The sequence below is a fragment of the Hyaena hyaena genome, unplaced genomic scaffold (genome assembly GCF_003009895.1).
Source record: "Hyaena hyaena isolate Hyena2069 unplaced genomic scaffold, ASM300989v1 scaffold_229, whole genome shotgun sequence".
In the NCBI taxonomy this organism is placed as follows: Eukaryota; Metazoa; Chordata; class Mammalia; order Carnivora; family Hyaenidae; genus Hyaena; species Hyaena hyaena.
In genome coordinates this window covers 1360209-1373174 of record NW_024080861.1, presented here as the reverse complement: position 1 = coordinate 1373174, position 12966 = coordinate 1360209, and the positions used below count along the sequence as shown (strand labels likewise).

The following is a 12966-nucleotide window of genomic DNA, read 5'->3' as shown; positions in this document are numbered from 1 at the left end:
CTTGGTCGGTTGACAAGAGGAGCCATCATGGCGGTTGCTCTCGACTTGACTTCTACAGCACAGTCACTGGAGAGCTTTTACCAAATGTGTATGCTCAGGTCTCCCCAAGACCAAAACACTCCATTTCTGAGGCAACCCTAGCCATCTTAAAAAAAAAATTTTTCTTTCAACATTTTATTTATTTTTGAGAGACAGAGCATGAGCAGGGCAGGGGCAGCGAGAAAGAAAGAGAGAGAGAGAGAGAGAGAGGGAGAGAGAATCTGAAGCAGGCTCCAGGCTCTAAGCTGTCAGCACAGAACCCAACATAGGGCTCCAACTCACACACCATGAGATCATGACCTGAGTCGGACACTTACCTGGGCCACCAAGGTGCTCCTGACATCTTATTTCTGCTAACACTTCCCAGGTGATTCGAATGTGCAGCCTTTTGATGAGAACCACCAAGGCCTCCGCCAAAGCTTTGTGACTGTAAATGTCCCACAGGTGACAGTTTGGGGAGTGTAAAGAGGAAAAGCCAAAATTTAATTAAGCAACTACTGAAAATGGCTAACCTTCTGTAGGAACCATTTGTAAGCCTGTCCCTCCTTCTGATCTTTGATCACAGTCAGCAGTCAAATGGTGCATGCTTTTCTCTTAACCAAAAGACCTCTTTTGAAGACAAAAGGCAAGATTCGTGTAACTCCAACACTGTGTCGGCACACTATTCACGCCTGAGCCTGCTTTGGGATGAAGAGGGGAGCGTTCCTCCCTTCACAGAGGACAGCACCAGGGACCCTGGGACGTGGGCCTTCCACAGCCAAGATGGTGGCCGCACACTCCGCAGTGGGAGGGGCAGAAGCGCGGTCACACCGCCTGCTCTCGCATCCCGGTTCCACCCCTTCCTAGCGGTCTGACTTTCGGGAAGTTGGCGAACCTCTCTCTATGTGTCAGTTTCCTTATCCGTCAAATACGGACAATATTTCCAGCTTCACAGTACTGCTGTGCGGGTTACAGGATTTACCATAGAGAAGAAAGCTCTTAAAACGGTGTCTGGCACAGAGTAAGTGCTAAATAAACATTAGGGACAGCTAGATGACATGGTCTTTGAGTTTACGTCCTTGTCTCTTGCCATAACTGGTGCCAAGGGTGTTTTCATGCGCCTGCAGTTGCGCGAGAGAATGGCCATGGGGCGCCCAGAACCAGAACTTAGGCCTGGTAGAGCCAGGCGGGGTTGTAGCAGGGCCTGGTGGATAAACGTCCACTATTCTCAGCAAGGGCACCGCTCTCCAGTGCCGATTGTTGGCTTTTCGATCGGTGCGGCAGGACCGACTGACGCTCCGGGCCTAGCATCTGTGGTGCTCGCTCATGCTCGGGGATCACCCTGCCTCCCTCAGCGGACTGGCTAGTCCTTCCCACGGCTTGGCCAGACAGAAGGGCCGGACCCCCACTCTCTGGAAGCTGCTGTGTCAGGTCTATACTAGCACAGAGGAGCAATTCTGCGCGCTGCCATTTCTCACAAGCACTTTGAAATGGGGCCTCTCATGGCTCTTACAAAGTGGGCTCTGCCGGAGGATGGCCCAACGTGTCCAGTCCCCAGAGCACAGTGGCGGATCTAGTGAGGCACAGGAGGGCCCGGCAGGCTAAACCATGTCCTGCTGGGAGGAGGGCAGTAGGAGAATCTGCTTGCGGGTCTGCAGGAGAGGCATCGCCTAAAACGTCACCTGGGGGCCTGACCAGGGTGACGGTGACAGAAGGCACCCACCAGCAACGACAGAACGGAAAGTTCATTTATAAGATCCTCACCAAGTCCTTCCTTCAAAGCAATGGAGTCTCGAGCCTTTATCCTGAGCTATGAAGTCCGAGCCAGCGTGGGAAGCAACACACTTTTCCAGAGTGGTCTGAACCCTGCTTCGCTGCTGTTGTGCCAGGGACCCTTCCCCAGCTGAGGGGTCACGGAGGACATGAAGAGCAAGTGAACTAGTGACTGTCCTCACAGGGGGCTGGCCCGACCGATGCTCTGTCCTTTCAGGGTCCTGGCCGGGCCAGCACTATTCAGCCGCGCTTGGACATCGTCGTCAACCCACGGCTCCCTAAGGACAGCAGCACGTGCCGTGTGGCTCTAACAGCGGCCTCTTACATGGATTCTACCTTCTTTTCCCGAAGGGCACACCCACACCACAACACAGGTACGACGCGCCCGGCTTCCCAGAGAACGAACACCAGGCCCGCGGAGGCGGCCAAGGCAACGGGGCAGGTGGGTGGGGGCGGGAGGGGGTGGAGCTGGGATCTGCATCCGAACCTGCTCCTCGCTGCGCCCCCCCCACCCGCCGCCGCCCAGCTGGACGCCTTCATCCCTGTATTGCTGTGGGGATGAGATTTCTTTTTTTTTTTTTTTATTTTAAACAAAAAGTTATGTTTTTCCTTTATAGGTTTTGGTAGAGACCACTGGGTTCTGACCTGTTATTCTATCTGGAAGTGTCTGCTGAGTCTTTACTCTGGTTTCTAGACACCCTCAGGATAAATACCCTTAACTTGGGTGTTCCTGGCAGAGTGTGTCCACTGTTTCAGGAATGACATCTTCGGTCTTTCAGATCCTCTTTCAAAGCCTGGTTCCTCCGAGGATGATCAAGGAGCCGTTCTTTCCATTGCGAGCAGCTTGGGACGCCGATAGCCGCCCCCCCCCCCCCCCCCCCCCCCCCCCCCAGGGTCCCGCAACACCCTGTGCCCCTTGCAGAGCTACACCAGAGGGGGCGCTGGCTGGGCAGGGACAGGCTGCACTCCCTTCTCCCTCCCACATGGCAAAGGGTTACCACAGGCCTGTGGCACGCCACTATTCGTTCTTGCTCTAATCAGAAGCTGCCATTTTATTATTTTTTAAAGTTTATTTATTTTGAGAGAGAGAAAGAACATGCGTGCCCGTGCATACACACACACACACACATGAGTGGGGGACGGGCAGAGAGAGGGAGGGAGGGAAGGAGTAAGGGGGGGAGACAGAGGGAGAGAGGGAGAGAGAGAGAGAGAGAGAGAGAGAGAGAGAGAGAGAGACACTCTGCCCTGTCTGTGTGGAGATGGATGTGGTGCTCGAACTCCAACTGTGAGATCATGACCTCAGCCAAAATCAAGAGTCAGACACTTAACCAACGGAGGCACCAGGGACCCCAGTTTTTGTCATTTTAAAAGTGAACCAACAGGGGCACCCGGGTGGCTCAGTCGGTTAAGCGTCCGACTTCAGCTCAGGTCAAGATTTCACGGTTCATGAGCTCAAGCCCCGCGTCAGGCCCTGTGCTGACAGCTCAGAGCCTGGAGCCTGCTTCAGATTCTGTGTCCCTCCCTCTCTGCCCTCCCCTGCTCACCTCTTGTCAGTCTCTCTCTCAAAAATAAATGCACATGGGGCACCTGGGTGGCTTAGTTGGTTAAGCGTCCGACTTTCGCTTATGTCATGATCTTGCGGTTTGTGGGTTTGAGCCCCGCGTCGGGCTCTGTGCTGACTGCCGGCTCAGAGCCTGGAGCCTGTTTCAGTCTGTGACTCCCTCTCTCTGACCCTCCCCTGCTCACACTGTCTCTCTCTCTCCTAGAAATAAATAAAACATTAAAAAAAAGAAAAGAAAAGAAAAATAAATGCACATTAAAAATTAAAAAAAAAAAAAGTAAACCAACAAGGAGTACCTAAAATAGTCAGATTCGTACAGAGAGCAGGTTGGTAACTGCCAGGGGCTGTGAGGAGGGGAGAACGGGGAGCTAGCATTCATGAGGCATAGAGTTTCAGTTACACAAGATAAGTTCTAGACATCTGCTGAGCAATAGGGAGCCTGCAGTTAACATTACCACATCGGACACTTAGAAATTTGTTAAGGTAGATTTCGTCTTAACTGTTCTTACACATGTGCAACAAAAAGTCAACTTGAAAATAATAAGAACACTCACAGGTGTCCCTTAAAAATCAGTTGAAAAAAAAACTACTGATATTCTATTTCTTTACTTACATAGAGTAAAACATATAAATATGTTGAAGAGAAGTGTTCTTTCTATCTATATAAATACACATTTGGGAATACACAATCTATACTGTAGTACAAGGTCAGCTAATTGCTTCTTTGTTGATAGATACATAAAAATGTTCCAGGTGCTGAAAAATAATTTTCTCTTTTCACTCTTTAATGCCACAGAGTACCATAAAAAGTACATGCATAGGCCATTATAAATAGTACTCATGACTTGTGATAATGGTAACTATGTGCGTTAATGGATATTTTAATTAGTTTCATTGTGGTAGTTCTTTCACAATGTACATGTATATCAAGACAGTGAGTTGTAGACTTAAACTATATAGAATTTCTGTTTGTCTATTACCTCAATAATGAGAAGAAGAAAAAAGAAATCATGTCCAAAGTGCTCAGTATCAACCTGGTATACTCAAGAAATGGTAATCATTCCTGTAAAACAAAACACCCCTGAGCACTGACAGTTAAGCTTTTTCTTCAGAATTTCAGAATTCAGAATATCATTGCCTTTTTGAGGTCTGCATGTATACTCTTGTCAAAACACACAAATCCTGAAGATCCTCTTTTCAAGAAAGGGAACAAAAATGATTCTAAGCATATTAAAGTAGAGCCTTGGAATGCTGACATTTCCAAAAGCCAAAGGCGTATGCCAGGCATTCAAGAAGCCAAGATTTCTGTGGAACATACTCTTGGAAGTGCGGGAAGGTACATAGTACTAGGCGGATGGAAAAGAGAAGGCTTTCCAATGATAGTTACAGAATGAGTTCATCGGGGTTTAAGAGATAGGGATGAAATTTCATCGGTAAACATCTCTCTCAATGTTATACCTGGTTTCTCAGACACCATTTTTAAAAATCAATTGCTTCTCAATTATTCTTAAAAACATCAGACTCGGAAGGCAGCGCTAGGTGGGGTGCCTGGGCGTGGCAGCGCTGGGAGAACCGGTACTGTTATTTCCATTCTGAAACCTCCAGTTAAGCAAACCAAAGCATGCAGAGCATAAGGATCAAGGGTGAAGGCGCCCACAGCCCACCTCCTACAAATCAATTCATTCGTGGAAATTCCCCCACAATAATGATCAGAAAAGGGCTCTCCCCACTGCCCAGCCTCAGCTCCAACCCGTACTTATGCAGGCTGGGAGGTAAGGCGGCCATGAGCATGCACCAAACAAGCAGCCCTTGAGGGCGAGGGGAAGCGGCCACTCACCTCTGCAATCTTCAGCACTGCGCTCCCATTCAGGTCAAAGGTCGGGGTATAGGTTATGCAGAGTAAAACCTTTAGCCACCAGGAGGTGAAGGAGGAAGGGAGAAGGGGTTAAAAATTCAGAAATAAACAGAAATACGGTTTCATGTATCATTTGTACAGCTCTGCTGCTTTGCAACTTCTTTGCTCTTTGCTTTATCTGATGTTCCTTCCCATGCCCACATTGCCCAATAAAACAGAGACTAAAACTGTAAAAAGTAAAGGCAGAAACCCTCTCCTCACAGGGAAGGGCCACTGCAAGACTGGCCAGAAACCGCATTCCTCAGCAATTCCAGGAGGGCTGTCCAATAAAAGCAGGCTCAGTGCTGGGCACAGTGTGCAAATTATCGAGGTTGATACTTAAAAAGAAATTTTTCTTACATTTATTTATTTTTGAGAGACAGAGACACAGCACGAGTGGGGGAGGGGCAGAGAGAGAGGGAGTCACAGAATCTGAAGCAGGCTCCAGGCTCTGAGCTGTCAGCACAGAGCCCAACACAGGGCTCAAACCCACAAACTGTGAGATCATGACCTGAGCCAAAGTCGGGTGCCTAACCAACTGAGCCACCCAAGTGCCCCTACGTTGATACTTTTTAAAAACACATTTATTTATCTGTTTATTTATTTATAACAAGCAGGGGAGGGGCAGAGAGAGAGAGAGGGAGAGAAAGAATTGCAAGCGGGCTCCATGCTCAGCCCAATGAGGGGCTAGATCTCATGACCAAGAGATCATCACCTGAGAGGAAATCAAGAGTTGGATGCTCAACTGATTAAGCCATCCAGGCACCAACTGCTTCTTCTTTTTTTTTTTTTTTAAGTTTATTTATTTTGACAGAGAGAGAGAGAGAGAGAGAATGAATGTGTGTGTGTGTGTGCACGTGCGCACATGTGCCCATGAGCGGGAAAAGGGCAGAGAGAGAGAGGGAGACAGAGAATCCCACGAAGGCAAGCAGGCTCCCCCTGTTAGCATGGATACGGATGTGGGGCTCGAACTCATGAACCATGAGACCATGACCTAACACGAAATCAAGAGTCGGACGCTTACCCAACTGAGCCACTCAAACACCCCTAGGTTGATACTTTTAATAAGCATGATGATTATTACCCTTATATCCCTGATATGGAAACCGATGCTTAGAAAGATTAAATAAGCCGCCCAAGACCATACAAGTAACAAGTTGCACAGTTGAAATTTGAACCCGAGTAATTGGACTCTATGTCCTGAACCACCATGTAATCTGTCTGGTCCTCCCAGACCAGACCTCATTGTCTTTTTCTGTTCTTGTCCCCTTCCCATATCCACAGGGGATTAGAAATTCTTTACCGGCACTTTCCTCTTCCCTCCTAAAACTTCCCCCCAGATGCTGCCCACAGTTACTTCTTTATTAGTCTCAGGTTACCCTTACTCTACAAGATATATTCACAGGGAGTTGCTGACATTTGTAAGATCTTCAACGACCATTAAAAAAAATTCACTTTCTACTTGCAGAGCTATCAGATAACAGATTGATAAAAGCCTGTGGCATTTTAAAAATCACTTCTAATTTTGTAGATAAGAGGCCAGACTCTCCGCGTCCTTTGGCTTCTGACACTGTGACTTTCTTCCAGGATAGCCTGAGACACAACAGTGCTGATATCTGCCCCTCTATCTGGAACCCAACACCCGCCTGCAGCTCAGCAGGCAGTGGGGATTGCCTGAGGGTGTTTCTCACCCGGTTCTGCGGGTTCTGTGCAATTCATGAAAGAACGCTGAAGCCTCCCAAATTTACCTAATGCAAGATTTGTCCCTAATCAGCACGCCAAAAAGTGCAATTGCAGGATGAGATAAGGAAGCTCTCCTAATCCCTCGGTCCTCCTTACTGGCCCGGCCACCCTACGAATAGCTGCTCCTCCAAAGAAAGCAAATATGTACGTGGTTAAAGAAGGAAAGGGGGACTTTAGCCCATTTTAGTCACCAGGTTAGATATGTTCATTGTGGGTCTGTTCCTTAGTCTTTTGATCCTTAAGGTGCCTGATACACAAGAGTCAACACTCCATATAAAAATCATCTCACACCAGGCAGGCTGACAGGGAGAGACTGTGGCAGCAGCTGCCCTCAGGCCTACTGGGAAAAGGCTTTCTTCTGTCCAGTGACCATCTTTGGGGTTGGGGTTGGTAGACAAGTAGTGAAAGCCGAGGACAGCAGTGTCACCATGACATAAATTAGCTGGTGTGGAGGCCACATCTTCTAATGCTGCTGTACTTGGTGGTACCTTTGCCCAAAACCCTCCTGTGCTTGTTCCTCATGTGGCTTGTCTGATTGGCTTCTTTCAGGTCTCCACATAAATGTAAACCCCTCAGAGAGGCACGTGGCCTCCTCGGACCACCCTCTCTAAAATGGCTGGTCAACGCTCCTCATTTCAGGACTTTAGAGCAGATACCAGTCTCACAAACAACTGGCTTGTTTACTTATTTATAATCTTTCCATTAGATTATAACATTCATTGGGCATCTGAAAGGCTCTCAAGGCTTTCTCATCGGATGCTCTCTTACTTTGAGTTTTTGCTACCTCACACAGTTTCCCTTTCTTGGCTCCGTTCCCCCACCTCCCCACCATGATTCATGGCAGGTGGGTGGGAGGTTATGAGAGACTGTCTGGTGGAGGTGGTGGTCTGTGGAGATGGGAGGTGACTTGTCCATCTGGGCTCTTGGTTTTTTAAGTATTTACAATAAAGACTGGCAACGGGCAGTGCTTTACGAAAGTAATAATGGCAAATGCTTGTCTAAACTAGTTAATTATTAATGTTACTTATAAGACTGGTGCCCGGCTTTCTGCCTTTCATTACTCTGTTCATTCACACAAGGTACACAAGAGTAGATTAGGAAAGAAGTTTTCAAAAATCAACCCATGTTTCTGTGAGCAAGAGACACTTTCTGGCAGAAGGGGCTGGCAGAGTGGGAGCCATACCCATAGGGACGTCTTCATGAAGGGTGTTGAGTTGGTGGCATTTATTAATAAAGATTCTCTGGGGACCAGAGGAGTGTCGACTCCCTCTGCCATAGCATAGCCAGTCTGAAGGAAGTTCAGAATCCCCGCACCCAGCCAATGCTGATAGAGATCAAAAGATCTTGGAAAAAAAGGCTCCTCACACGTCATGTCTGGCCATTAAGATCCAAAGACTCACTGAGCTAACTGCAAAAACTAAACACAACTGAAAATAACGAAAGGGAAGTGAAGGGCATTTCCAAAGCCAGCTCCTCAAGCTCACGTACGGTTTGTTGTGCTGAAAGCACAGCAGGTTTTAATTACAGGGAGGGCAGTGCCCATGGCCCCCTGGGACTTGCACATGTACAGCAGCCACGGTGTCCAGCAAGGATGAGGCGCTAGACAGAAGTGACTTACCAACACCATCAGTGGAGAAATGGTTAATGTGCCCAATGCCTAGCAAGCATCAGTTCACTGGATTGAAACGCAGGTTGGATGTAGGGAATTTAGGGGGCAGCCAATAAATGTAAAGCATGATGAGAGGGCAGAAAATTCAGAGGCACATTCTGAGCACACTGGCCTCTGGGGAAACAGGAACAACTAAACACTGAGGGCAATTCCATTAAAAATGCATCCCTCATGGGGGCATTAAAGCATATTGACTACATCATCACTGAACGGTAGTAACTTGAGTGATCGGTGGCATCCTGGAATCCAGGTTGCCGGCCCGGCCTCCGTAAATGAGCTATGAGGATAGGAAAGCAGGCACAAAGTCTTCCATGAAAAGGGAATAATCATTACAGCGACTAATAAAAAAAATCCCAATCATTAAAAAACAATAATCTAATAGCTACTATGTATAAAAAGCAACTCTTCAATTTAAAATGTATATACAAAACTTTGGATAAAAGATGATTGGACCAGAAAGGAGAAAGTGAAACTGATTTACTGTAAGAACTGGGCATAAATGACAATAATCTGGAAAACGTGGTCACCTTGGGAACAGAGGGGGACAGATATGAACTGATAATGATGATGAGCATGAGATCAGAGGAATGTTCTTCTGATCATGAATACCCTGGATTAACCCTCTCCCAAGGGCTTCTCATGGCCATGACTGGGCTTTCTCCCTCAGGCAGACCTGGACCTGTGACCGTGTCATGACAGAGCAGGTGCTGTGATATCAGAGCTAAAACACTAGTGTTTTGGGGCGCCTGGGTGGCTCAGTCAGCTAAGCGTCCGACTTCAGCTCAGGTCATGATCTCACGGTTCGTGGGTTCGAGCCCCTTGTCGGGCTCTGTGCTGACAGCTCAGAGCCTGGAGCCTGCTTCAGATTCTGTGTCTCCCTCTCTCTCTGACCCTCCCCTGTTCACACTGTCTGTCTCTCTCTCCCAGAAATAAAACATTAAAAAAATAATTAAAAAAAACACTAGTGTTTTAGTGACACCCCTGTGGCATGTGATTCAATGCCTAACTGCTGTGTGACGACATTTCCTATCTCCTTATCTGTAAAATCTGACACCCCCCCACCTCACAGGGATATTTAGAGGAGCAAATACACTAAATAATGGTGTAAAACAAGAGTACATATGGTGCGCATATATCCAGGGCTGTCTTCTCACAGGGGTTAAACAAGTCTCCATTTGATGTAACTCATGGTGGCCATTTTAACATAAACAATTGGGTGCATTTTCAGTTAAAAAAGTCAATCAGAGTATTCATGTTCAAAAGCAGAAATCTCTTGGAATCTGCATTCTACTATCTTTTTAGGGTAGTTTTATTTTGGTTTATTTATTTTGAGAGAGTGCACACACATGCATGTATAAGCAGGGGGAGTGGCAGAGAACCAGAAAAAGAGAAAGAGGGGGGAAAGAGAGAGAAAGAGAGAGAGAGAGAGAGAGAGAGAGAAAGAGAGAGAGAATCCCAAACAGGCTTCTAGCTGTCAGTGTGAGTCCTAGGCAGGGCTTGAACTTACAAACCTTGAGATAATGACCTGAGCTGAAATCAAGAGTCAGGTACTTAACCCAATGAGTCACCCAGGCACCCCTAAATTCTAGTATTTATTACAGCCCCAGATTCCTACTGCCCAAAGTCCTCATTGTTCTGATGTGGCTTCCCTTTTCCCTCTTTTATGGGCTCCCTTCAAATCAGTTCAAGTCATTATTCACTAAGAGTCTAATTGCTGTGGAGGCACAAATACAAAAAGCAAGCACCATCTTTGACATCACGGAAGCTCATGTACTGGAGAAACTAACGCCTGCATCCTGTCCTTCAGGGCTGGCTGTGGTAAATGCTGCTGCAGTTGTGACAGTTGTCAGGGATATTAGCTGTTTATAGACATAAACTAGAAGACATCATAACTTGGAGGGGAGAGACTTCGAGGAAGAGAGGACACATGGGAAAAGCACCGATGCAGGAGAGAACAGGGAGGGAAAGATGGATCAAGCAAAGGAAATGTCATGAATAAAGGCACGGACATGCAAAGTTAGGGGCTAGAGATGGTGCTAGAGCCGGAGGCTGGAGCCTTGCTGCATGTCAATTTACGTGCCCAATGTTAAGTGTTTTGCACGTATTGTTTTAGGGCTGGCCAGTCCAGCAAATCACAGATAAAAATAGAGGTGTGGAGACAAACTATAAATTGGAGTGATAAAAGCACTTAATGAGATGGGGATGAAGTTGAACACAGAGCCTAGTCATTACAGTAACAATGAACTGACTGGGGTGCATTTGACGAAGGGATGCAAGAAATTCCCACAGTCAGAGGCAACAGTCACCCACATGTGAAACCTGAGTATCATGCTACCCCTGCTCTCCCCACCTACCATTCTAGTCAATCTGACCCATAGCCCTCCTATCTCCCCTGTTCCCATATTATTTTTTTTACAAAGCTCTATATTTAGATATTAACATCGTAACCCATTACAAAGAATAACAAAATACTTTGTTCAAAATGCAGAATACTAGATATCACTACCACAGATGTAACAATCCCAGAATGAACAGGAAATGCCAACAGCTTACTCTCTAGCATTTCTACAGAGTAGCTTAGACATACTACTTGAATCTGTGTGCCCTCTCTATGCCTCATTAGATTGATAAACTCCTTAGTAGTAAGATCTGATTTTTTGATGCCCACCATGTTTATAGCACCTCACTGGGCCCTGGGAACTGTGGTGTCCCTGCACATGCTCAATCCCTCCTATACACTGTCCACACGAGTGATCAAACCCACAGAGTTTCGGTGAGACTGTGCCCCTACGTGCCTAGTCATTATTGAAAATGTGCAGACAACGTGATAAGACAGCCCAGTTGTACAGAAGAAAATTATCCTGGGAATTTGAATGTTGGAGTCAGGTGGTGTGATTGGCTAAAGGCGGATTGTGCAACCACACAAGGTAACCACACTGGAGTTCCCAAAGACTTGGTTGGGGCAACCAGAAATGAGTAAGCCTCCTTTTGGGGTGTCCAGCCACCTGGTAGGACAGGGAGAAAATCATCTGCACTAACCAGAGGGCATCATCTAAGGAACCTACAGAACATTACTGCTTCCTGAGATCTCCCGCGATGCTTCCCTGAGAACCTGCCTTTTGCACTCAACATAGTAAATGGTGAGTTGCCGAAGATTTGGGACTCAAAGATCTCATTTCTGCCAAGGTTCCAAATGAGTCTGCCACAGGACTGTTTCTGCGAATACAGGAGTGAAGAAGTGATTCTTGAACCTAGTGGGTAGCAACTACATGTCTGCTTTACATCTCACCATGTGCTGTGTTACTCAGGCTCCCATTCATGTATTCAACAAATATTTATTGGTGTGTTGCTAGGGGCCTGATGTAGTGCTGGTGGTGGGCATGCAGTACTGAACCAAAAAGACAACGGGATCCCTGATCTCGTGGGGCTAACAACACCTGGTGTTGAAGACCGTCATAAAGTAAGGAATCGCAAGAAGCTGGGATGGGCACAGGGACTCGGAAAATACACTGGACTCTGGGAAAGCCTCTCAGGTTCCATCACATAGCACACTAGTTGTAATGCTGTTTTCATCTTTCTGTGGCTCTTTAAATTGAACATGTTGGAACACAATTAATAAATTAAACGAAGAGAAAGAGACATGGGTTCCATCATGAAATGAGCTGATTTGAGGGAGTCCAGGCACACTGAGGACATGGCGACATAGTGAACGAACAAGAAAGGAGTTCTTCTTTTCTTCTTTCTAAAACTCTTAAAAGTATCTTTTTTTTAAATTATTTTTTAACGTTTATTTTTGAGAGACAGCAAGAGAGATAGAATGCGAGTGGGAGAGGGGCAGAGAGACAGGGAGACACAGAATCTGAAGCAGGCTCCAGGCTCTGAGCTGTCAGCACAGACCCCAGTGTGGGGCTTGAACCCACCAACTACAAGATCATGACTTGAGCTGAAGTTGGACACTTAACCAACTGAGCTATGCAGGCACACCAACTATTAAAATTATCTTATTTACATATGAGTGCATTTTGAGGTGACTGTAGTTTCATTTTTTCCAAATACCAGATGTTATTTATAAATCAAACCAAACAAAATCTACCAGAACTCAAAAAAGTAACTAAAAACTTGAGTACAGCCCCCAGAAGGCCTTGCCTTTCCTGGTGCATGGAGAGGAGCAGACTCTCTTCACGTTCTCAATGCCAAGCACATTTCCAACCCCAGATCTGGTTCTGGCAGAAAAATCTAGCTTTGTTACTTAATGCACATTTCCTTCTGGCCTTTCATGTATCTTGGCATGAGATTTCGTAAAATTAA

At 46.6% G+C, this 12966-nt stretch overlaps 1 protein-coding gene across 1 annotated transcript in view; it reads right to left on the bottom strand.

Moving 5' to 3' along the window:
• Nucleotides 1-12966, bottom strand: part of ARFGEF3 (ARFGEF family member 3) — a 178339-nt gene that overhangs the window by 104388 nt on the left and 60985 nt on the right. The window contains exon 5 of the mRNA XM_039243569.1: nt 5190-5258. Coding sequence (XP_039099500.1) covers nt 5190-5258 — 69 coding nt within the window. The remainder of the gene's footprint in view (nt 1-5189; nt 5259-12966) is intronic.